Consider the following 26,039-nt stretch of genomic DNA (forward strand, 5'->3'; position numbering starts at 1 on the left):
TCTGAAGGTACCAGAGAGCAAATAAGTTGGCAAAGAATCAAAGAGCCAAGATCCAGAAAAGAAGGAAAGCCAAAGAAGTGAACCAGCATTTGGAGTTGTGTTTTCCCTACAGTGGATGCCGTGATGGGGAGAGGCAACTGAGAGGTTGAGAAAATGAGTAGAATGTTTAATAAATTCAAGGAGCTAGCAAAATAATCTTGGAATGTAGGGCTTGTCAAGGAAGCAGAGCCTGGTAAACTCCCTGGCTGTGGACTGAGACTCCAAGGGGCTATATACTCAGAATAAAGGTGAATCAGATGCAGACTAGTCCTCACATGGAATAATGCACAGCTTCAAATCATCTCATCTCTACCGCAGTTTAATCTCTGGTTAAATTAAAGTAATCCAGGATAGCTGGTGCTCTTTGCTACCTGTGAGATGCAAAGATAAATTCTCTCTGAAAGAGGAGACCATCATCCAGAGTCTTTAATTACCTCAATAACTTTTCATATATAATGTCTGACATTAAAAATAAAAAACAAAAATGGATATACAAGAAATCAAGATGTGATTTAAACACACGAAATAAGAGAGAATAAAAGCAGACCTATGGGGATCCTATTAATGGAGTTACTAGAACTAAGCTTCAAGAAAACTATGCAATAAAATAAAAGACAAGGTTGGGAATTTCATCAAAGAACTAGCAGCTCTAAAAAGGAACCAAATGGAAATTTGGTAACTGAATATAACAAAGTAACTAAAAATAAGAACTCAATGAATGGGCTTAACAACACATTAAACACAGCTAAAGAGAATTGGTGAACTGAAAGGTCAGATTTTAAAAAAGGAAACTATAGAAAAGTGCATGACAGACAAAATAGGAGCTATGGTGAAAAGCACTAGCACACGGAACTAGAGTCCCAGAAGGAGAAAAGAGAGAAAATGGGGCAGAAGAAAAATTCAAGAAGTGCTACAAACTGTAAACAGGAAAATTACAAAGAAAACCACACAGGTATAACAGCAAAACTACTGAAAGTTAATGGCAAAAAACAAAAATCTTAAAAGCAACAAGATTAAAAGATACCTTACATTCAAAGGAGCACCAATATGGCTTCCAGTGATGATTCTCAACACTGTAACTACAATGGAAGCCTGAAGACAATGGAATAATATTTTTAAATTTGACAAAAGAAAATAACTACCAACACAGAATTCTCTACCTAGAAAAATTATCTTTCAAAATCGAAGATGAAATAAAACATATTCAGACAATCCAAGAGTAATAAAATTCATCACTAACAGACTCACACTACAGGACATACTAAGGATGTCCTTCAAGCAGTATGTAAATGAGCAGAGATAGAAGCCTGGCAATATGAGAAGAAACAGAGAGTAAATACTGGAGTAAATCTAAAATGAATAACTGAACAAAACAATAATGTCATAATGTCCTGTCAATGTTAAAATATAGAGAGAATGAAAATACATGTCAATATTTCTATAAGTTAGGGATTGGGGGAAAATGGAGTTAAATATGTTGTAAGAACTTTGCATTGTCTAGGAAGAGATAAAATACTAACACATTAGATTTCAGTAAGGCAAGCATGCACATTTTAGTCTCTAGTGGCCCTTCTCAACCAGAGAATTAAGCCCTGATGTTATAAGACATTCACTGTATGTAATGAGTTGACATTTATCCCTACACATCTAGAATTGAACAAGCTGTGTACAATACCATCCTCCAGAGAACTGAGAGAACCGTCACTCAAACCCCTTTCTGTAGGGTTTAATTCTCTCACAGAAATCCAGGTACCAAATGCTACTAGGGTACTCACTAAGAGAGTAATAACTAAATATATTTCTAATGAGTTAAAGAAGAAGGGAAATGAAGTTACAAACCTATTCACTCCAAAGGAAAAGAAAAAAGCAGGGGGTGGGGGGCGGTACAGACAAGGCAGGTTGGGATAAACAGAAAGCAAACAGCAGATGGTCGATTCAAACCCAAGTACACCAGTAATTACATTAAATGTAAATGGTATCAACGCTCTAGTTAAAAGACAAAGGTTACTAGAACAGATAATAACAAACCCCAATTATATGCCACTTGAAAGATGCATCTTAAGTAGAAAGATACAGAAAGGCAGGAAGTAAAAAGATGGAAGAGATACACATCCCCCCAACACTAACCAAAAGAAAGTTAAATATTGACAAAGTAGACTTTAAAAGGCAAAAAGATCACTGAAGATAAAAAGAAATATTTCATAGTGGCAAAGTGTCTAATCCAGTTCTAAATAAATATGCAACTAATAACATTGCATCAAAATGTATTAAACATTCACTGACAGAACTAAAAGAAGAAATGGAAAAAATCTCAACCTTAGTGGGAGGTTTCAAAATGCATGTTTGTACCACAGAACAAGCAAATATCTCTGTATCTCAGTGCCCAACATGGGGCACATTAGAGGCCCAATCAATATTTGGGGACCTGAAATAAACGAGATTCATGCATCCTAGATTTTTCCTAGACAGTGCCAATTTCAATTATAAAACTGTCTCATCCCCCATAGTGCATTTGTCCAGTTTACTTTGGAAATTTTGTCCTTTTGCCATAGGGTGCCAGGTCCCCAGGAGCACTCAGGTCCTGGAGGTATTTGCATGGGAGCCTCTCATACCTGAGCTGGGGCATCAGTCCCAGGGATACGGGTGGACCGCCTGCGGGTGACAATGACTGACGGCTTGTGTTCAGTGGGGTTCTGTTCAGGACCCTTCCCGTCCTCGTCCACACCTCCAGCTTGGGCCGCCTCAGCTGGGTCCACAGTCCGCACAGGCACAGACACGGGTATAATGAGGGGCACCATCCCGCTGTCCTCTCGTGCTCGCTTGGCAGCTAAGGAAGGCTCTGAAAACTCCACCCCACACTTGGTAGTTGAAGCCAACACACTTTTCCGCTTCTCAGAACCATTGGCATCCTGGAGAAAGGGAGGGGAATGGAGGTGAGGTTCAGAAGATAGGTCCTGATTTGCTGGATTCAGAGATTCAAATACCTGTGATGGTTCCCAATGGTCTTTGATTACCTGGCCTTTCCTTGACCCCGTTTTCTCCCACCATATTCCCAGATATTCTCTAGAACTTCCTTTCTGCCAGGTTCCCCCATCTGGCCTGAAGCCGGTCGCCAAATGGCCACAAGTGCTACAGATGTGTCCTTGGTCTGCATAGTGAGTGGCATGTGAAAAAGCATCTAAATATTCAAAACATGTTTCTCTGGCAAAAGAAAGTTAAGTAAGAAGCCTGTGTGGCAAGGTGAGGGTGGTCTCTGTATCTGTTACCCCAGGAGCAACTGGCGGGAGTGAAATCAAATTCTGCAGCCTACTACATAGCAGCTTGGCCCTATAGGCATTGAGGGTTGAGACCTCACCTCAAGTGAAGGAAGGGGCAAACACTAGCTTTGGAGTCAGACACGAGGCTTCTATGCTCGCTTTCTGACCTTGGGGCTCAGTTTCATCATCAGTAAGGGAGGATAAATGACAGCATCAGTCTCAGAGGGTTTGATGATAAATTATTTGTGATCAAGTGTAAGAAACTCCAAATACAATGTAGGTGTCCACACTGTTCATTCTTCTTCCCCACTGTTATTGCTTTTTCTTTTAAATCAGCTTTATTGCTGTATAATTTACACAACAAAGTGCACCTATTTTTGATTACAGTTCAATGCCTTTTGACAAGTATAATCACCTGTGTGACAACTACCATATTCTTGTTCTTTAGCATACTGGATCTGGAAAGCGTTTCACCTCCCACCACACCGAGTCCTTCAAGCGTCGAATGAAAAGGCCGACCCACAATGGTATGTTGCACTATCTGCCCGCAACCCTGCCTGTGCACAAACCTCGTCTGCCCTTCAGGTATGGTGAACCTAGGTAGAGATTCTTTGCATGCAGGAAGTTCAGAACTCCCTGAAATGTATGAGCTTTTTCGTTTTCTTCAATGAAGTGACAAGAGTGCCCTTGTGGACCTGGAATTGTTTGCTTTTCCCACACACAGCCCCCAATCCCAACCCCGCCTCCCCTCACCTTTGCGTTTTGCAGTGAGGCCAGCTCCACTGCCTTCTGGGCCAGGGTCAGCAAATTGGCTTCCTGGGATGCCCGCCGCCTCCTTCTTGTGCTCTGGATCACCCCGCCCCGTAGCACCTGCCCACAGTCCCCTGCACCCACTGCCCGCATGCCCTCCTCGCCGCCCAAGGTGGGAGCCTCCCGCTCCCGACCATTGGGTGCCAGTCTCTCCCCATCAGACAGCAACTGCGACTCCCTCAACTCCAGCGGGAATCTCAGAGCTTCCGAATGAGGCTGTCCCAGGGGGCCAGGCGGTGGCTGCTTCGGGGGCCAGTGATGTAGAAACAGGTTGGTGGCAGGTTCCTGCCCAGGTTGGGTGCCAACCCCATCCAGGGCAGTGGAAGGCAGGACGCCCTCCTTGGAGAGGCGGCGGGAACGGCGGGGGAAGGCGATCTGGGCCTGAGGTAGCACAGGCTGCGGGGCTGGCTCCTGCAGGAGGGCCTTGCGCAGTTCTGGGTTCATATCGGGGTTGTGGGGGAAGGGGTAGGGCACCATGCCGTGGTGAGCCAGGTGGGGCTGCCCCAGCGGTCCGGCGGGCTGCAGGCCGTAGTCCTGGGGCTGCTGAGCAGGTGGCTGCTGCATGGGGTAAAAGTTCTCAAAGAGCTGCATCTGGGGCAGGGCGCCCTGCTGCTGTGGCTGCTGCTGCTGCTTCTGCGGCGGGAAGGCGGCCACGGGGTTGGGGGGCGGCGGGCCCTGCCGGAAGACCTGCCGGTTCACCTGGTGGCCGAACGCGAGCTGGAAGGGTTGCAGGGGCAGCGTTTGGTTTGGGGGCTTTTTGGCCATATGGAACGAGTTCAGGGGTGCTTGGGGCCGCCCTACCTCCAGCTGCACCTTCTGTGGCATCATTGGCCGTGCGGCGTTTTCGTAGCGATCCAGCGGCGGCACCCCTCCTTTGTCTCGCTTCAGGGCGTCGGGGTGGTTATAGTAGGCAGAGACCCCCATGCCAGGGTGAGGGCTCCCTTTGTGTCCACCGTAGAAGGGCAGGCTGTGGCAGTTCCACGTGGGGTGGGGTGGAGGCTGGCCCGGCTGCTGCTGCCAACCACTGTCACTGATGCCCCCGCCCCCTCCGTGCTCGGGGCCCCGCCCCGGAGCCATCACAGAGTTGGGCCACTTTGAGCCCACCTGCTGGGACATCATGGCCGCTGTGGTCCGCTCAGACCCATACACCACGGAGTTCAGCAGGGCCAGGCTGTTGGGGAGATCCAGAGGCTGGGAGGCAGGGGCGGCCCCTGTCGGACCCTCGTGCCCAAAGTAAGGCTCCTCCTTCACTCGGGTGGACTGTGGAGGGGCGAGGGGCTGTGGTGGACCCTGCAGGGGTGCGGGCTGCTCCTTGGGAGCTGCTTCCTGGTCCCCAAAGAGGCAACGCTTCCGCTTGTTCTGACCCTTGGGCTGGGCCTGGAGGTTCATGGTGTGGCCAACTAGGCCTGGGCAGTGAGACCTACTTTACCAGTTGCCCATCCCCTGGGGGAAGGTCCTGCTAGAAGCCCCGTCCTAGTCCAGGAGCCAGTGGGGGCTGAACAGGGGCAGAGAAAAACGCTGGACGATGTGGGCAGGCACAGGGAGAAAGAGCTGCTGTCTGTTCCTTCCTCTTCAAGGCGACACTCGAGCTCGTCTACTCTTCCGAGTGCATGATGCTCCGCAGGGTCCTGGAGCCTGCAGACAGAAGCATAGAGACAGTGTAAGCCACAGTTCCCAGGGTGCCCCAGACTCAGCTCAAGTGTGAAGCAGGGGCCTCTGAGGCCCTGCAGTGTATTTGGTTATATAATCTGTGACTTACACAAAGCCATCTGCCAAGGGGGAATGCGGGGCTGCCATCCAGCCTGAGCTCCTGAGGTCAAGCTGGCAAAAGGGCAGCAAAGGCCATGTTGGGTTCCTTTCCCCTTTTAAGCCAGGCCTCAGCCCACTGGGCTGCCAGGCCTGGTCCTCTCCCATCTGATCAGGCAGTAGCCTCCCCATCAGGCCCAGAAGGAGCTGTATTCAGCCAATGCCTCGTCTGCCACTCAGCTACAGAAAGTGGAGAGAACAGGGGTCATTCCCAGCTGTGCTGCCCCAGTGTCAGGAGCCCACCAGGTCCTTGCAGAGTCCAGGGCCCAGGGCTGGGCTCCTGTCCTTTGCACCGAGGCTTGCAGGTGAGGCCCCAGAAGGGTGTGTGCCATCCTAGTCCCACCCCTGGGAGGACCTGCTGGGTGGGACTGTGACTGCCAGAGTCTTCCCCAAACTAGCACAGGAACCTGTTTTGCAGCCCAGGCTGGCTGGAGGCGGGATGCTGCCTGGTAGCCGGTCAGCAGTCCTCACCTGCCCTGCTCCACTGCTAAGATCTCCTGGCATCCCAAGCAACAGATTTGATACTGAAGGGGGGGTAGACTGCTAGAGCTTAGGTCCAGAAGGTTCTCCGTGACACAGTGTGACCAAGGTGCTTCTGTGTTTGTTTCCTAACTTAATTCAAAACCAACAAACAAAAACAAAAACCAGGTTGCTCTATTTATCCTGCGACAGAACACAGAATCAATACCAGTATAACTTACATGTATAACTTGCATGTATTTCTCAAGACTTTCTTTCTTCAGAAAGGATTACATTTTCCTCCCTGAGAAGTTGGAGAGGGTGGCAGCTGCTAGACCCACCTCTTCCCCAGGCCAGTGTTCTGGTCCTGAGCCACTCAGGCTGGGAGGGAAGGGGAGGAGGAGCTACAGAAGCCCTGGGGAAGTCTGCAAGTCCAGGCCAACCTCAGACCTCAGCCCATCCATGCTGCAGGTCACTGTGAGCAGCTTAGGAGTTCCCAGGAGACTAGCAGAAAGCAGAGGAGGGCAGGGTCTGGGCGGTACCCAGGAGGCACTGGTAGGAAGCCCTGGCTACACCCCGAGATGCCCCAGCCCCAGTGAGGTTCCCCCCAGGGAGGCCCCGGTGCTATCACTCCAGCGCAGGCTTCCGCAGCTCCCCAGCCCTTCCCCTCCCAGAGCGGCGTGACTCACTCCGGTCCCCCTGCCTGCCTTTCACTTTCACCCGGGCACCCAGAAGGGGAGGAACTTCCTCCTTCATTTCCTTCCTCAGCTCCCAGTCCTGGAGTGAGTGAGACTCTTCCCCGATTGCACTGCTTTGTCTTCACATACTGAAGTCTGAGGAAGGAGAGAGGCTGGGAGGGCCTCCAAGTCACCCCGGCCCCAGCATGAGGGGCAGGATTCGGACGAGCTGCATGCTGAGGATCACAGAGAGCACCTTTTGAACAAACCCTTGTCTTGCTTTAAACTCTCCTTCCCTGACAGCTAACCCAATTTGGAGCAAAACCCAAAGGCTAGGCCCCAGACATAAAATAATCCTGAGCACCATCCAGAAGCTGCTGAACGGGACTGTCCTGGCTACAGAAGCTGGGCTGTGCCTCCCCGGCCAGCGTGAGCGATCTAGTAGTACACGTCTGCAGAAGCAAGGCAGAGGCAGGAAGAACACGCTGGAGGGGAAGAGGGGGAGGGGAAGGTGCCCAGGGGAGGCAGAGGTCCATGTGTCTACAGGGGGTTGGGAGCCCCTCAGAGCTTACACTCATGCCTGAATTTGTGCCTCTCCCTGTTCCCCTCCCCCACCCAGGCCTAGTTGCCTTGTGGGCCACAGCATGGGCTTGGAGTCTGGGGGAAGGGAAAGCCCTCGTGGCAGATGGGGCCCGGTGCATGTGTGAGTGTGGGTGCACGTTCAAGTGTGCCCTGTTGGAGGGTACCAGACACCAGGCTCAGGATGACCACTCATCACCTTGGAAGGACGGGCTCTGCACATTGGGCTGGGGGTGTGGGGTGTGGTGGAGTCTGTGAATGGGGCTCTGGCAGGGCTTTTCCTGTCCACCCCCAAGGCTGGATCCCCTGCAGCTGTTTGGTCAGGCCCAGAGGGACTAAGTTCAGCTGGTCTGCCTCCCACCATTGACCCTGCACATCAAGGAGGGCCACAGAGTCGGTTTCCAAAGCTGGGCCAGCGACTCAGGAGAAAGCAAGGGGACCAGTTCTGGGGAGGCTGAATTCCCCCAGAAGCTTCTGAAGAGGCCTCCCTGTCACCCCCACTGGCTGGCTGGTTGAATGCTGAGCTGGGACCCTTAGAGAAGAAAGGTCATTATCTGGGGGGATGGGGAGAAGTGTGGGAGATGCCTGGGAACCCTGGAGGAAGGAGGGGAGGGAGCACACCAAGGCAGCAGGGCGCTAAGTAGTAGAAGTAGATAATAATAATATTATTATTAACATCAACAACAACTTACTTGTGCCAGGCAGGTCCTAAATACTTTATATGTGTTTAATTCCCATAACAGCCTTATAAAGCAGCATGAAGCCAAAGCATTATTTTTAACCTCCATTTTACAGGTGAACTAGATGAGGCTCAGAGGGACCAAGTAACTTGCCAATGGCCACACGTTAATTACGTTGCAGACCCAAGACTTGACCTAATTGTGTCTGACTCCAAGACCAAGCTCTTATTCCTTATCCCCAAGACATGGCCACTGAGACACCAGGTTCCTCTCTGCACACCTTCCTTTCACAGCACCCTCCCTAACATCTCGGAGCAAGGATTTTCTGGACATAGATGTCCTCCAGCCCCTGCGAGCCCCCACCACACCTCAGTTCTAGCTGCTACTCCTGGGGCTTCCAGCTCTCATACCCAACTTGTACTTCACAGCCTGCAACCCGGGCCAGGACTGGGCCACTTCCTCCCGTTTCTTCTGCCCAGCCCCACCTCTTAGTCCCTCCAGTGGAAGTCGGCCTGGCCTTCCTCACAGGGAGGAAGAGGAAGCCATCTCTTCCAAAGGCTGCCGACCTATGGGCCAACTCCCTGAGGTTGCCAGGAAGAGGGTATAAAGAGGAACTCCTGCAGGCAGCTCACCCCTGCGACCAGTGGCAGGGCCTCTGACAACAGAGGCAGGAACACTGCAAAAGGAAACCCACAGTCACCATGGGGCCCCCAACACTGCAACCCACTCTATCAATCTGCTCAACTGCCTGTCATGGCTCCATTCACTCTTCCCTTCCTAAGAGGCTTTCAGGGGAATCTATGGTGACAAGCACTCTCTGCAGAAGAAATCAATGTGTACCAAGAAAATAAAACAATGCTGAGCCCACATATGTGTTTTGCAGACACAAGAGGGAAGATCCTGGAAAGGCCTCTGGGAGTTCTGTGCTGATGGTGCCACCATGCCCTCCAGGGACAGCAACATGAACATATACTGCTCCCCATGTGCCATCAGCAATCCTGCCGCATGCCAGCACTGGCTGGAAAGTCTAGTGAGCCCTCACCACAGAGCAATGGGGCAAGGCCATGACCATTCAGGGGACCAAGGCCACTCACAAGCTTGGGACATTCAGTGTGGCCACCTGAGAGAAAAGACTGCTGTGAGCCAAGGTTACACAGTCCAGAAAGGAGGTGCCCAGCTTGGTCCCAGCAGCCAAGGGCTCAGCTCTGATGTGGGAATGAGAGGTGACTGGAGGACCCCCCTGACCCCTGGAGCTGATATTCCAAGCTTCTGCTGTCACAACCTGGGCCACCCCAGTCCCACAACATCAGCACTAGGAAGAGGGGAGTCAGAGCTCATGCATCTCTAACCCCAGGCAAACTAAATCCAAGTATGGCATCCAACAAGGCCCCAAATCCCTAAGCCAGCCAGTTCCCTGAGCACCAAAGAGGATATCTTAGGACAAAGCCTAAAGTCCTTCTCCTGTCCACAAGTCCCTGCAGGCTTGGGCTCCTGCCTCCTCTCCCAGCATGCCATGCATGAGCCATCACTCAGAGCTGTTCCTGCCCAACGCACCGTTCCCACTTTGTTTCCAAGTCTTTGGTCAGGCAGTACTCCTGCCTAGGACACCTTCCCACCTTTGTTATCTGGCCAAGTCCTCCTCATCCCTCAGGTCTTAGACACTGCTCCCCATGGGAAATCTTCCCTCACCCCAAAGTTGAGTCAGGAATTTCACTCTGAGCCCCTAGCAATCACCACCCTCAGCGCAGAATATTCCAGGTGCCTGCTTATTTGTCCACAGCACACAGCCAGCTGCAGAATGCTGTACTTGGCACTTGGCTTGTATCTGCTCTTGGGATGCTCATTCGAGACTGCACCCAAGGTGAGTGAGAACCATGCCTGGGCAGAGGCACTACTCACGGTCCATGTGTCCACCCTGGGCTCCTGCCTAGCCCTGATTTCCAGTCTTTCTCCGGGACCAGAGTTTCCATGAAGCTGAGATAAAGAGAAAAGACCCCACCTCTTAAACCCCTGTCCCAGCCCACCCTATCAGTGGCCTCAGGCCCTAATCAAATAAGCTGAACACAATCCTTCTCCAGTTGCTGGCCCACAAGCTAACCTGACGCTTGACCGTCACTTGCTGCCCGGCCACATGCAGGCCAACTAACGAAGTGCCCAGCCTGCCCCTGCCCTCACCACACTTTTCTTCCCCCAAGGCTTCCTGCCTCTGCCTAGTCCATAAAACAGGGACATGAGCCTGTGGGTCTGTCTCCTTGGGCCCTGATATGGCTGTACTAGGCCTCAAGACACCAAGGTGTCTGGCTAGGAAGCTGCAGGGCAGTGACGAGGGGCCCCCCCTAGAAGAGCTAGGCATGGCTCAGCTGGCCCTGCAGCCCAGGCTCACATCCTGAAAAGCTCCCTCTCAGATACTCTGGGCCTTTGGCTACAGCCAGACTGGGCGAGTGGGCTGGAACTGCCATCCTGGACCAGCTAGAGTCGCCCAGGCCCTAGATAAACCTTCCCTCTGGACACAGTATGGGCCCCTGCAATGCTGTATGGCCTCCTCAACTGGACTTCACACCTAGGCTGGAGGGCCCCATTTCTCCAAGCCACTGGATACATAAGCCCTGTTCTCAAGGTTTGCAAACCAGGAAGGAAGGAGACACCAGCAACAAAGAAGAGGACCTACCTCCTAAAATGTCACTTCTCCTGGAGGGTGTGAAAGACCAGACCCTATGATCTGCCCACTCCCAGTCCAAAGAGAGTCCCTGGATTATCACTTCTCCAGACTAAACTTCAGCTCTGAAAGGCAGAGGCCAGACAGATGGGCCAGGAGTCATGAGTCCCTGGGGTCTCAGCTGTCAAGCTGATCAGGCTCAAAAGGCTTGGCCAGGGTTCGAGCTAGCTACAGTTTTAGCTTTGATTATAAAAATGCCAACACTGAGGTGCTTTTAAAGGGATACTTGTGAGAAGGGAATCATCTGCCTGATGAGGCATTCTCAGGGCTTCAATCAGGCAGCTACCTTTATTGTCCCCTGCCCCATGGCCCTGCAAACATTCCTAAAGTATCCATCAGAAGCCGAGATAACCAGGTCTGTTTAATCGAGGGGAAGCTGAGGCAGAGAAAACACACTGTCCTGGGCAGAGCTGGGAAAGGATGGAGCCTCCAGCTCAGCTTCTGCCCACCCTGGGGGGAGTGCATATCTCCCTCCTGGGCAAAGGCCACAAAGGATCACAGGCAGCCCAGGAAAACCCCTCCCAACAGAACTCTGGGATCCAGGGGTAGTGAGTGAGGTGGAAGCTGGTAGGTTTAGGCTCTCTGCAGAAGAGATGCAGCAGCTGTCCCTGCAGCCAGGTCCTTAGGTGACTGACCCTAGGAGAGGGGCTCATGAGGACCGGTGAGGCCCTTGGTCTCCTCACAACCCTTTCTATGCCGTACAGAGCTCAGCCCACCAGAAGCTGCTCCAGTTCCTCCCTCCCTTTCTGGAAAGGCTGGCTCCCTAGCAACTCAAGGGCAGGGCTTTCTGGCCGCAGTGCCAGACTCTGTCCTGGGACATGATACAGAGGAGGTCACTCACAGGGGCCTCCCTTAGCGTGGCCTCACCCTACCTACTTCCTCCCACACCCAACACACACACACTCTCTGCAGTCCTACAGGTGTGCTCATTGCCCCTTCATCCACTCAACAAACATTTGCTGAGCAGTAGGTTCTGGGGAGACACAGGAGACAAGGCACAGTCCCCACCTGCACAGAGCTCCCGGTCCAGTGGAGGAGAGACAGAGAAACACACAGATTATAATGCAAGGTGGCCCATGCAGGGGCTAGAGCTATACATACTAGGTCATCCCAGGGAGAGTTCCCTGATTAAGCCTTTTCTGGAGCTGTTCCCTCTTCCTGGAAGCCCTGCCTCCACTCTGACAATCCCCTTCTGTAGGAGCATCAGCTATTTTATGTAAGAAGTTGCAAAGGTTTGCTAAGAAGGTCTTGTCAGGGGACTAGAAGGGGGGAATGTTACAGCCACTCGGTGATTTACAAGCTAAGAGATCCCAGCTCAGCTGGGATCCCCTATCTCCTTCCATTTGCTTGTGACTTGTTTATAACTCTTGTGAAGTTATATTTTACAGGATATCTAGCCTTTTGAAGATAAATTGCTTTACAGAAAATTTGACTCTGACTAGAGAGCTGCACTGCTGCAACCGGAGATAACTTTATGGCCCTGCGAACTTTTGGCCCTGCAAACTTCTGTTCCTGTTACTGCTTGACACTCCTGCAGCCCTGTCCTGCCCCCCATCCCCCACTTCCCAAGGCTGCTTCCCACTGGAGAAGGAGCAAAACTCTATATAGACCCTGCCCTAACCCCATAGTTGGTCAGTGCTTTGTTTGAGACCCAGGTCTCTGTCCGACCGCCAGCAATAAACCTTTGCTTGCTTTATACACTGTCTCAGAGTGTTCAGTCTCACTTGTGTAGCTGCAACACTTCCTTCAAGGCTAACTCCTCCAGGCAGTCCTCCAGTACACGCTGCTCTTACTTTTTTTGAATCTTCATGCCCTTACTTGGTGTTAACCACTATCTCATAATGCTTCTTCAGTTCCCTTCTGTTTTTGCACCAAGGCTGGGAAAAGCAGGGCCTAGAGGAAGTGTGGCCCAATGGAAAGGGCAGTGGACTGGTTGACAGGTAACCAGGTGTCTAGTCCAGGAGCTACCATTCACTGGTTCCTACATGTGAGGAACTGAGGAGTCCAGGGTGGGGAAGGAGGGACAAGGCCTGTGCCCAGGAATCAAAGAAATACCTTTGTAATGAGGACCTGCCATACGAAATAGTAGCCACCAGGATTGCCCACAGGTTCAATGTGTGTGAATGCTGCTTATTTGTGTGACCACTGATTCCCATCTGAGAAATGAGGAAAGGCTGGCTCTGGAAACTCACTTGTTCTGGGTTACAACCTGAGGTCACGAGTGAGGAGTCAGGATTTGAATCGAAACCGGATTTCTCTATCACACCCTGCTCTCCGACAGTGTTGAGCAGTGGTTCTCAAACCCACCCTGAGAGATTGGTTCCTGAGTCTGGTGAAGCCCAGCGGGTGGTTCAAGGTGGAAAATCTGCAATGCTTCATAAGCAGCCAAGGTGATGCCCATGTGCTAGAGCAGGGGAATGACTAGAGTGTCAGGGGCTGGCATAAAGCAGTTTCCAAGGACCCACTGCTCCTCACTCCTTATAGGCGCCACCTGTCAGAGTGCTCTGCCCTGCTGAGGAGACATGATGGGTCCCCTGGAGCCTTGGGTGGACTTTGCTCTCAGTTCTTTCAGTGCCTGAGGCCAAACCAAGTGCCCATGTCTACTGAGCACTTATTATTATATTTGCCAGGCACTGTGTTAAGTGCATTGCAGGCAACATCTCATTTAACCCTCATCCTTCTTTGCCTCATTTTATAGGTCAGGAATGCTATACTCAAAAATATCTATTTAACAACAAGAGGACAGTAATGGAAACAAAAAAAAAAAAAAGACATGAGACAAATCAAATAGCAGAATGGCAGATATAAATCCTATCTTATCAATAATTACTTTAAATATAAATACACTGAACACTCCAATTAAAAGGCAGATGTTGGGAAGATGGGTTAAAAAACATGCTCTAACTATATGCTGTTTTTATAAAAGACACACACTTTATTTATTTATTTATTTATTTGATTTTTTAGAGAGAGGGAAAGGTAGGGAGAAAAAGAGGGAGACAAACACCCATGTGAGAAACATTGATTGGTTGCCTCTTGTATGTGCCCCAACCAAGGACCAAATCTGTAACCCAGACATGTGCCCTGACCAGGAATAGAATAGGCAACCTTTCACTTTCGGGGATGACACCCCACCAACTGAGCCACAACAGTCAGGACAACACACCCTTTTTAAATTTAAAGACACAAATAGGTAACAAGTAAAAGGATGAAAAAACATATACCATGCAAACAGCAATCAAAAGGGAGCTGAAGTGGCTATGCAAATACTACACAAAATAGACTTTAAGACAAAAATAAGAATTAGAGACAAAGAAGGACATTTTATAATGATAAAAGTGCCTATCCATCAATTGGGTATTACAATTACAAACATATATGCACCTAACAACAGAGCCCCAAAACTACATGAAGTAAAAACTGTCAGAATTAAAGGGAGAAATAGACAATTCAACAATAATAGTAGGAGACTTCACTATTATACTTTCAATAATGGACAGAAGAACTAAACAGAAGATCGACAAGGAAATAAAAGACTTGAACACTATAAAGCAACTAGACTTAACAGATATCTATAGAACATTGGACCCAACAGGAGAATATAAATTCTTCTCAAGAGCACATGGAATATTCTCCAGGCTATATCATAAGTTATGCCATATAACAAGTTCCAATACATTTAAAAGGGTTGAAATTATATAAAATATGTTCTCCAATCAAGATAAAGTTAGAAATCACTAGCAGAAGGAAATATGGGGAATTTACAGGAAATGAAGGCTAAAAGTAACTTGTCAAGTTCTCACAGCTCAGAAAGGCCACTCACTCCTTACTGAGGTCACGTCCTCCATGACGTCTGCACAGTCCCAGGAAGCTGCACGTCTCAGACTTGTGCAGATGCCTGGGTAGCCCCTCTCCCATTCCCAAGCTGGGCGCACACTGAACCCGACTCCAAGCTTGAGGCCAGAATCAAAACAGCTGGGTGAGGGAAAGCCGTTGAGCCTGTAACAGCTTGCGATGCAGCCCTGCTTCTCCCTGGGAGAACGCTCATAGGCAAATATTTTCACTCTCTGAGCCAGTCTATGCAATATCCAAAAGGCAGATCTTTCCCAAAAGAAGGAAGCTAACTAACATTTATAGAGCACTCCCCCCGGGCCAAGCACCTGACATACCTGAATTCATGCTTATGCTTACAAACGTCCCATCAAGGTGTCTTACTGTCCCCAGTCTAGAGGAGGAAACGGAGGCTCTGCTGTTAAGTGGTAGAAGCAAGATTCAAATCCATGTTGTCTGCCTTCAAAGTCCCTGGTCTTTCCATCATCCTTCCAGAAAAATTCCAAATCTGTACACATTGTGGGCCTCAGAAGAAATGCTACAAAGGAGAACCTTACAAAGCCTGCTGTGGACCACCCCTCCTTTCTCATGCTCCCTCCCAAGAGCTGCTGCTTTTCCTGGGGGCATTTCCAAGTAGGGCACAGTGTATAACACTCACCTCAATCCAAGAAATAATCCCAGTCCCAGTCCGCCAGAAACAGACTCCCCTCAAGATTGAGGAAACTCTGTAAAAACCTCTATAAGCTGGGAGAGCCCACAGGGTTTTGAGGGGAGGGGGCTGCAGAGGTGCGTTGGGAGCTGCAGGGTCAGCAGGATCAACTCTGGAATAAGAGCTCCACCCCACACGGAGAAAGGTGGCTTGCACCACTCTTCAGAGTCAGCTAGCAACGCGAGGCCAGACTGGGGGAAGCTGAACAGATTCCAAATGTCAAGAGATGTCAGTGTTCACGTAGTCCAGTTCCTCATTCCACAAAGCAGTCCAGAGAAGGAAAGAAACTTGCCTGCAGACAGACACACGGCCAGGCACAAGCAGGGCCCAGAATCAAGGACTCCAATAACAAAGCTTAATGTCTCCATTTAGAGAGGCCCCATCTTTGGTGAGACACTGGGCAGGGCTTGGAACCAAGATGAAATCCCAACACCACAAAAATAAGGCTTTCTACTTCACCATCTTTACCACCTCTAACATTTCTTGAGGGTGCTTCTATATGCCAAGCACTCTACACACATGATCCTGTTTAATCCTCAGTGAAAGGTAGGTATTATTACTCTCCCTTTTCTCAGTGAGGAACCTGAGGTCACAGGACTGTAGAGGCAAACAGGCCTGGAACCCAGACTCTTTCTGCAAACTTTCTTCAGGGCTTCAGGCTCAGCCTCCTACTTGAGGTACAATACCAGATTGTCTGAGATGGATGGCAGCACCTCTGGGCTGCTCACACCGTCTCCCCGAAGAGTGGCTTCAGCTGGCCTGAAAACCTCCATGATGTTCTGGAAGTGTGGCTGGTCAGGGAAGTGTGTAAGAAAAGCCTGGGAGGAAGGTAGCTTTGAAGATGAAGAGGCTACTGGTGAATCCCACCACCAGGTCAACATGTGGCAGGCTCAACATCTGCTCAGGAGGAAGCCACACCCCTCCAACACTCTCCAACCCCACACCCATGGTTGGCCAACAGCTTTAAAAATAAAGCCGACTCTCCCCTGCTTGTCAGATTCTCCACATTCCAGTGGGGCCCAGACTTTGGTCCCTTCCTCTGGCACCCTGAAGTCTGGAACAACTCAGCTCCATCCTTGGGTTCCTACTAGTGTCAATGCCCCCCACCCAGGGCATGAACATCAGCCCCAGCCACAGCAACCCTCTTCTCCGCACAGGGCTTTCAGATGGGTACCTTTTCAAGGACTTAAATTCCTAAGGAAAAGCTGGTCATTTCACATCCTGAATAAGGGAGATAGACAGTACCTCCCTACTCCAAAGGTCATTGGTCCAAATTTCTAGTTCATGACTGACGAAACTGAAGCCCTGAGAGGTAGTAACTTGCTCTACTTGGGTAGAGCTGTGGACAGGGCCTCCTTCTCCCAGGTGGACATTCTTACACTCAGCACTCCCTCAGACCTGGTCCTTGATGTTTGTCTCATCTCCTCAGAAGGGAGGTGGAGCAGGGTGGTCTAGAGTATGGGGTTTTCATCAGCCCAAGCTCCCCTGCCTGGCCAGCTCCAGAAGGGACCAAGACCTACCGATGGATGGAGGGGGGACGGGGGGGGGGGGAACAGGGGGGAATCCTGCCCGCTTGGAGCAAAGAAAAAGAAATGGGGACAATAGAGCTTCCCAATACCTGTTAAGTGATCAAGAAGCACAAAAACTTGCTGCCAGCAAACGTGGGGGCTGGGCCTCAGCATGGCTGCCTGGGGCTGTGGAGTAGGGACAGGGAGCCACCTGCCTCACTGCCCAGCTATCCAGGCAGTGTCATGCCCTTTCTCAGGCTCTGATCAAGATCCAGGGCCTGTGCCAAATGCTCAAACATTCCTTTCGTTTCTCTAGTCTCTGAGCAGCTGCTGTAGGGCCTTTTCTCCTGTGTTGATTTATTCTTTATTGTTCCTGAAATACACCCAGAGGCCGTTGGCATCGGGCACCGCCAGAACATCCAGCCCAAGCCCCAAGTATACACTAACCAGACTCTCTGGGACCTGGGCCAAGCCTGCTGGAACGATGGGCCCCCGGGGTCAGACCTAGCAGCCAGCAAGGAAGACCCAAGAATCCACCTGCCCCCAGCCTATGGTCCCAGAGATGATCTCAGGTCTACAGAGGTTGGGGTGTTTGGGGAGGAGGAACTGCTTGGAAGGTATCTGGGAGGCCCAGACTAAGCCTTCCCACTCCTCCCATGCATGAGTGACTCCCGGCAACCCCTCCACACACACACAGACAGCTGTCCCCTAAAGCCTGTTGCCCTCCACGGCAGGGCCTTGTGGCTCAGGCTGGGCTTCTGGCTCCCTGTGAAGTGTCTGGAGACGACATCTTCCCTCTCCAGCTCCAACTGTCTCCACTATCAGCTAGTCTAATGGCTCCTGAATTTCTACCATCAGCTCGTCATTCCAAGGGTCAAAGCATTGTTCCTTGTGCACAGAAAAATGGCCCCAAGAAGTATGGGAGCTGCATGGTAAAGTGACAGGGCTACAAGGTCCAACAGATTATGTCCCAACTTCTCTAATCATCCACCTCTCTGTGGGCCTCAGTTTCCCTATTGGGAAATGGGCACGACGTCCTAATATCATAGTTATTGTGGGATTAAATGAGGTTACCATATGCATGAAGTGCCCGGCACAAGTAGGGACCCAATAAATGTGATTTCCTCTCCCCTTTGCTGGGCAGGAGCAGCATCGCTATCAGTCTGGAACATCTGGGTGGTGGGGGAGACAGGATGGTCTGACTCTTCCAGTTGTACAGCTGGCTGAGAGCGGCACTGGCCGGGAGCAGGACAGACTAGGAGTCCCAACAACAGCATCCAGGCACGGGGCTCTGTGGGCACACAGGGCACCCAGAAGGGGCATCACTGGTGCAGGCTGTCCTGGACTCAGCTATGCCAGCAGGGCCTGCAGGGACATGGTGGGACAAGAGTCCCCAGATAATAGCTGGCAGAACTTCTAGGCCCATAATGGGGTCCCCAGCCTCCTGGGATCACTCTAAGAAGAGCAATAAAAAAGAAAGTGATAGTACGTGAGGGAGTCTGGGGAGCGGGGTGGCTACAGGAAGTCTGAGCAGGGGCCACACGAACAGGGGTGGGCGGTGGAGGGCGGCTGCAGGGAGCAAGCAAGGCTGCTCTGAGGCCACCACAGTGAATGTCCCACCAGTGGAAGTGCTGCCCCGGTTATTTTTGGCACTCTTCTGCCCAAAGCCAGCAAGGAAAGGCAGCTGCTAGCAACATGGAAGGGCTGTTTACACTCAAGTGTGCAAGGGCTGCTGCAGGGACAAAAAAGAGCACCAGCAGCCCGCCCCCCCAGCAGAGGGGCCTCTGCCCCCCCCCTTCCTCTCCTGGCTGTCCCTGTAAGGCCCAATCTGTGCCCTGCATAGCCCACATAGCGTGAGCACTTCTGCTTTCACTCAGATCCAGTCTCCCACCCGCAAAACTCACTCATACACACACACAAACAGACAAATAAATAACTATGGAGCCAGCTGAGGACTGAGCCACACCCAGGAGCCCAGACAGTATTCCTCTGGGCTCTTCCTGCACTGAAGCGGCCCTCCCAACTTTCAAATTGGGAGGGACCGGGACCTGGGGCAGGCCACAGAACGGCGTCTCTTTCCGCCCTCCTTAGGTGAAAGTGGAGACAGTCTACGAGAACTTCAAGGAACTCACTGTTTCTCAGCTTCCCCATTTGAAAATGAAGGAATTGGACTAGATGTCACAAAGTGTTTTCCAGCTCTGGGTCGACTCCTGGGAGCTGAGGAGCCCAGGGCTATGACCAGGGGCCAGCTGGGGATATCGGACAGAGCAAGGTCAGGTGGGAAAGGATCTGAGCTGCAGCCAGGTTCATGCAAGGGTGACCAGCAAGCTGGGAGGAGGAAGAGGAGGAAGAGGAGGAGGAGGAGGAAGGAAGAAAGAGGAGGAATGGGAGAAAGACCAGCCTACAAGCATTCTCAGGGTTTCAAGTTACCAATTAAGCATTTCTTTAAATTTTATTTTTAATGAACAGCTGTCCATTAATTTTTTTTTTAATTTATTGATTTTAGAGAGAGAGAGTAAGGGGAAGAGGCACAGAGAAAAACATCAATTTGTTGTTCTACTTTATGCATTCATTGTTGATTCTTGTATGTGCCCTAACCTGGGATCAAATCCACACACGTGGTGTATACAGTCATACTCTAACCAATTAACCTCCCTGGCCAGGGCATTTCTAAGTTCCTTTCTGAGCTATGGGCCCTTCCCCTCCAAGGAACTGGCAAATTCTGGCAACAGCAGTCTGGACTGGAGCCTCTGTCTGCCCAACTGCTGGAAAAAGTTGGGAACCGAAATCCTCATCATTTTCCTTCCTCTCTGAACCCCATTTCTCCAGAGAAAGTGGGTAGCCTCGGAGGTGACCCCCTTCTGGCTGCAAGCCTGGTATACTTCCCTCTTTCTAAGCTCTGGCTGTGACAAACCTTGCCCAGGCTACTCCCCTCCAGGCTTCCTGAGACTCCTGGAGGAAGAAGCATTGCCTGGAAAAAATAACGCTCACACCAAGAGCTTCCTGCGGCAGCAGAGAAAGGCAGAGGGAACAGGGAGCACCTTCCCTGGCCCACCACAGTGCCAGGCTATGTTCCAGGAGAAGGAAGAGGAAGAGCAAGAGGCACTGCTAGGGAAGCCTCAAGCCCCTAGCACCTCTCCTCCCTCAGTCAGACCCCCACCCCCACACCAGCAAAACCCCAGCTCTTTTCTGACATGTGGCAACTTTCTTCTTATATAATATCTTAGTGAACAACAACCTTCCTCTCCACCTCCCCCAATTTCAATTGGTGAAAAAGCCATAGTGCTCTTTGGAGGGACAACTCCCACGCCTGGCTCCACCCAAACATCCCTCCACTGAGGTTACACTGTAAGGCTTTCTGTGAAGCAAAGGCAAGGGGACTTTTTCCTGGGCTGAGAAAGCAGCCTTCCTCCCACCCTCGTGAGCAGTTCAGCCCGAGGCCTGCGCAAGTAGGTTCCAGATAGCACAATCTTATCTCTGGAAAGCTAAGCAGGCACAGAATCGTTTGCAAAGGTGCACAGGCACTGGGGCCTGGGCCGGTTTAGCCACAAGTGGATCACACCATTGTCACCAGGGCCCAAGGTGTTAGAAAATGAGCTTCATTTGCTCTCCTACCATGAGCAGGACACCTTCATTTCCTCTTCCCTGGGAGGAGCAAAAGCTGGACAGCTGAACTTAGTGGGAACCGGTGAAACGCTAACCATTACCTGTTGAGTAGATACTATGGGCCAATTGCTTTGTATGAATGATCTTTTTTAAACCTTTACAGCAACCCTATGAGATATTACTGTCATCCTCTTCTTACAGATGAGGAAACTGAGGTTCAGGAAATTAAGCAATGCCCAAATCCACCCAGCAAGTAGAGAGGCTGGAGTATGAACCCAGGCCTACCCAGGTGTTGTTCTCATGCGCCAGCCAGGTTTCCTTCAGTCACTGCCCAGGTACTGTCCACACACCATCCAGGAATGACGTTCTGAGTGTGGGAGTGGAAGTGGGTGTGGACAAGCTTTGCTGTTATTGTTCCTAAGTGTATGACTGTGAGAGCCCCTGTGAGTGTGTGTGTGTTGCGGGTAGGGGGAGGGTGATCTGGATTCCAAATAGCAGTTTCTAACACCGAAGTTATGCTGTAATGCTTCTGATTCATAAACTGAGCCCAGTCTCACAGTATCCGGGATGTTGCCTCGAATGCAAATGCAGATCCCTTAAGTAAGAACTGGGAATTTCAGTACACGCCACACAGCTCCAGCCCAGCATGCAGAGCTTGTTTAGTTCAGCCCATCATCAGAGCACTTCAGTGCTGAAGCGATCCCTCCAACCAAAGGAGACCACTGGCTGCATCTCCTGCAGACTTCGGTGAGTCGGGGAAGAATGGAGCTTCCAGGCTGCTTCTAGACTGATGCATGCACACACGCAGGAAGGGTGCCAACAGGCCTGGCTGAAGGAAATGCCCAGGTGAGCAGATTCCCAGGCAGGAGGCTCTAGAGTCTTTGACCCTGAGGTCCCGCTGGGGTCAGGATGACTCTCCAGAAGGCCAGCCACAGGGCAGTGCCAGGAAACCAGGTTCGCCAGCACGAGGAGCACTGGTACAGCACTGGTGAGTCCCAGCAGCAGGACTCACTGGGCCCACCATATGCCAAGTTCATATTTTTCTGAGGGCGATCTTTCATTTATTTGTTCACTGAGCACCTACTAGATGCAGGCATTGTAGGAACAGTACAGAGCTTGCACTAGAGCAGGAGCTATGATAAGACTGAAAGGCGCTTTCAGCACCTCCCATACACTAATTCATGGACTCCTCACTGTAGCTCTATGAAGGAGGCACAGAGACGCTAGTTCTGAGTTGATGTTTTTGACTACCACTCTAGAGTATGTACATAAATAATGACAGAAAGTGGAAATAAGTGTTGAGAAGACTGAGGCTTTTCCAAAGAAGTGGGTGGCATTTGAAACAGGGCTACAGAAGTATAAGGAAGAAAATCCCACCTACTGGTAGTCATTCCTACTCTACCACGAGCAAGGTTTCCTTCTGGGAGACCCAACTACAGGAGAGAAGCCATCAAGGCCAAAGAGTCCTGGATTGAGCCCATTCCTCTTCCAGGACACTAAGCCCATGTGCCGCGCACCCTACCCTTCTCCTGCCCCTCTCTTCTCTGACCAGGGGCCCAGAGGCCATGGCTCCACTGAGCAGAACTTCCCTGGGTTCTGTAGCCACAGGAGGCCCTCAGCTGAGTCTGTAACTGTATATTGTCTTTTTTTTTTTTTTCTCTCTCCACTTATTAAAAGCAGTAGCCCACAGGGCTAAACACTCAGGCTATTTTTATTTTTTAATGTTTTTTTTTTTGCTTTTATTTTTATTTCTTACTTTTTTATTGACTACTGGGGTGACATTGGTTAATAAACTCGGGCTATTTTTAAATCCCACATTTAAAAGGTGAACTCTTATCCCCACCAGCAAGCACTCCAGGGCACTCTTTCTCCTAGGGTGGGGTGAGGGGCTGACAGAGCCACAGGGAGTGAGGATTCAGCCTGGTGCTTGGAGAGGCCACACTGGAACTGGGCAGGCAGTCCCAGAGCAAGCTTCATGGGTGGGGGTGGGGTAGAGGTACCCCCGGGTTCCTCACCACCTTGTCCCCTGGGACTACTCAGACTAGAGTAACCAGCCAGAGGCCAATCCAATTAGAGTGGACTCTGGGCCAGCTCCATGCAAGGAGATGGTTTATCACAGTAATTGAATGTTTACACCCCTGTTATTCAGTGTCCAAAGCAGAAGAAAAAAGAGGATCCTTGAATTCTCAGCCTGGGAAGGTTTCTCCTTTCCCCTTCGTCCTGAAGCCATCTAGCAGCCCATGGAAAGGGTGCATTTCTGATTCTAATGGGGCATGTGCCGCACCACCCCTGGGAGGTTCTGGAGCAAGACAGGTGGTTTCCTTCCCTCACCCTGGCCCAAAGGAGAGGAGAGGAGAGGTTTCTCCTCAGACCTACAGTTCATCCACTCCTCAGAGCTCCAGTTCTTCCACCTTCACCAGGACTCCAATCTCAATCCTGAAGCTGCTAGGACAAGGAGAAGCCAGACCTGCGGGCCTCTACCAGACCAGGCTCCCCCTGCTGGTGCAAGTCAGCCCCCCCCACCCCCCGCCCCCAACTGCCAACAGGGATCCCCTGCACACACGTGCCACGATGGCCTCCACAGTCATGCAGGGCCAGCCGCTCCTCCTTAACCCACCGGCTCCTGAGCGAGGCTCCACGGCCTGGCCCACAGGTCCGAGGTGGGATGGTAGAAGCAGGAAGTTATGACCAACAAAGTTTTAAATGGGGCGAGTGACTTCCCCTTTCATCCTTCCAACAGCTCACTCTGGAGGTTGGACTGGAATACCCGTGGCCTCCACTTTGAGTGGCAGGTATCTCCTCAAAGTCTGCCTTCCTTGGGGCTGAGGCTTGAAAGCACCAGGGCGGCACCAGGCCCTTATCCAGAGGCCTGGGCAGGGGCCCTCAAGGGGGCAATCCAGTGCACACGCTCCTGTCTGAGTAGGGAGGGGGTCTATCTCCACCAAGCAGGTCATAGGTAGGGGCCAGACAAAATGTGGGCTCCCACGTTCTGGACAGGCACCCCCAAACTAAGCACACGAGGAAGCGCGGGGAGAGCTCCGCAGGCCGCAGAGCGTGGGCGAGCGTGGGTGGTAAGAGATGACAGGTCGGAGAAGCGCTCACGGCGCCGGGGTGCGCGGGGCTAACCCACCCGCCTCAACACTCCAGCTTTGGCCTCTACCTGTTTCCTGCCAGCCCTGCACCTCTGTCCCCAAACTCCCAGCGCGGGCAGTTTCTATGACCACTTTCCTGTGCACACTGGAAGAAGGGGAAGGGGCTCCCGCGCCAAGTTCCTGAATTTCGCGAGCTCCTCCCCTCGCCTCCCAGGTCTGAGCTCCGTCACGCAAGCCGGTCCCTGCGGACACCACGTTTCGCTCAGGCAGAGGAGCAGCAGCAATGCTCCTGAGCCGCCGCCGCCACTAGCCCCGTGGATGGGGAGGGTTTTCCTGCCGGGGCCGCGCCCGGGTGGGCGGGGGCCGTGCGCTAGCTGCGTAGCTGCACAAACACGCCGGCGGGTTGGCGCTGCACACGCAGCTGCGGCCGGGGGGTGCGGGTCACCAAGGGGCGGGCTGCGGAGCGGCTAACGCACGTCCACATCCACGCACACAAACACACACACTAGCCTCCCAGGCCGCAGAAGTTCACGCGTCGCGCCCCCCGCAGCCCGGCGCCCCAGCTCGGGGCCGCGCCTGCAGAGCTGCAGCCCGCGCGCCCTGCCACCACCAATTGCACGCAGCCCGGGGTCCCTTGGCCGCCGCGCCAGGGCGGGCTGCGCCTCGCCTCGTGCAGGCCTCGGCCGCCGACTCGGTAGCCCCACTTACCGGCTCCTGCCCGAGCTCTGGCACCGGCTGTCCGTTTTCCGCCACGGACCGCCGCCTTGGGTCTCCTCTCAGACTCCGGCCGCCTGCACGCACTCCTCGATTTTAAAAACAAACAGGCGCCGCCGCCTCCCCGCGGCGCTCGCAGGGCTTCCTCCAGCCCGCGCCTCCCGAGGCTGGGAAGTTTGCTGGCAGGGCCCGGGAGGGACGCGCGGGCTGTCACCTCTCGCTGGCGGCGCAGGAGCCGCGGTGCACCCCGCGCCGGTGGTGTCCGTCTCGCGATCGGTCTCCCTCCCTCCGTGTCACCCCCAGTACTGCGATGCAGTGTCAGGATTGCACTGCTCTGACTCATCGGTTGAGCTCACAGCTTGAAAAAAAAAAAAAGAGAGCGAGGGCGAGAGGCAACAGCGAAGGAGGAGGACTCGCTGAGGTGCTACAAAGGATTGCACAACTCGGGACTGGGAGCGCGGAGCCCCAGCGGCCGGCCGGCGCGCGCGGCACGGCGACGAGCAGGAACCAGCTCTACCACTTCATCAGCACGACTGTCTCGGGTCGGCCTCCCCACTCGCAGGCCCAGCACCGCCCACTTCCTGCGACCAAATAAGGCCGGGGAAGGCGTCTTTAAACCTCCGGCGGCTGGCCGTGGCTGGGGATTTCCAGCAGACCTCACCTCCACTCTGGAGTCGGTCGCCACCCTCGCTCGGCCCAGGCCGGCGCCCCACGATGGCTCTGCTGGAACAGGCCACGCGGCTCGTTCCTTTCACACCAAGGTCAGGAGGAGACGGTGACGAAATGTTTGGAAACCCATCGGGCCTGCCAGGAAAGTGTGTGTGTGATGTTGGGGAGGACACAAGTCGCTTTCTTCCACAAAGAATTATTCTCTGGTTTTGGATACGATAAGTCATGCACAGTCCTCTCCAAGGCACTTTATTAACAGTCTTCCCGAGTGTCATTTTTGGCTCATCAGCATCCTAGTGGTGTAGAGGTTGTTGAGAAACTGGCCCTAGCTCCTGTAAATGACCCACGTCTCAATTACTTATGCATGAAAAGCTCCTGGGTTTAATTCTAGCAACTGAGACCAGAGTTGGGGCAGCTTTTCACTGCGTGCTCCTTTTTCCCCTACCTGCCCACTGTCCCCTGATGCTTCCCAGCTTGGCTGCTGGGAAGATGGGAAACGTTTCTGCTACTCAGGAGGTTCCTGCTGGCCCCCACATTCAGTGATGTTCCACAACCAAGAGAAAGTCCAGAGGAGGGAGCCCTGTTTGTCTTGGTTCCTTCCATTTTTGTTTGTGTTTGTTTATTTGTTTTTCCCAAGGAAATGAGTCAGAAGGAGATCTTCCTTTGAAGGAAAAAACAAAAACAAAAACAAAAAAACCACTCTGGAGAATACACTATGCTCTGGCAACCACTTCTCCCCTGTGGCCAGTCCTGACAAGCAGGTACATCCCTCGCTTTCTCAGAAAGAAGGTGAGGGACAGCAGGTTGTGATTCTCAGAGGCCCTCTGAGCCTGCAGGGCAAGAGCATACTCCCCCTCCCCCAGTGGATGACGGAGACACCACTTAGG

The 26,039-nt window shown here is 52.0% G+C and overlaps 1 protein-coding gene across 3 annotated transcripts in view; it reads right to left on the minus strand.

The window, feature by feature from the left end:
- MIDEAS (mitotic deacetylase associated SANT domain protein) overlaps window positions 1–26,039 on the minus strand; it is a 63,852-nt gene that overhangs the window by 15,919 nt on the left and 21,894 nt on the right. For 2 of the 3 annotated variants that reach the window (XM_090271123.1, XM_090271121.1), the window contains exons 2-3: window positions 4,050–5,741; window positions 2,652–2,948 (exon numbers count right to left, since the gene is read on the minus strand). In XM_090271123.1, the coding sequence (XP_090127249.1) occupies window positions 2,652–2,948; window positions 4,050–5,495 (1,743 nt within the window). In that variant the 5' untranslated portion in view covers window positions 5,496–5,741. The remainder of the gene's footprint in view (window positions 1–2,651; window positions 2,949–4,049; window positions 5,742–26,039) is intronic. The other variant, XM_090271122.1, reaches the window with a different exon arrangement.

This window comes from Furipterus horrens, unplaced genomic scaffold (assembly GCF_987537825.1).
Source record: "Furipterus horrens unplaced genomic scaffold, mFurHor1.1.pri manual_scaffold_3, whole genome shotgun sequence".
Taxonomy (NCBI): domain Eukaryota; kingdom Metazoa; phylum Chordata; class Mammalia; order Chiroptera; family Furipteridae; genus Furipterus; species Furipterus horrens.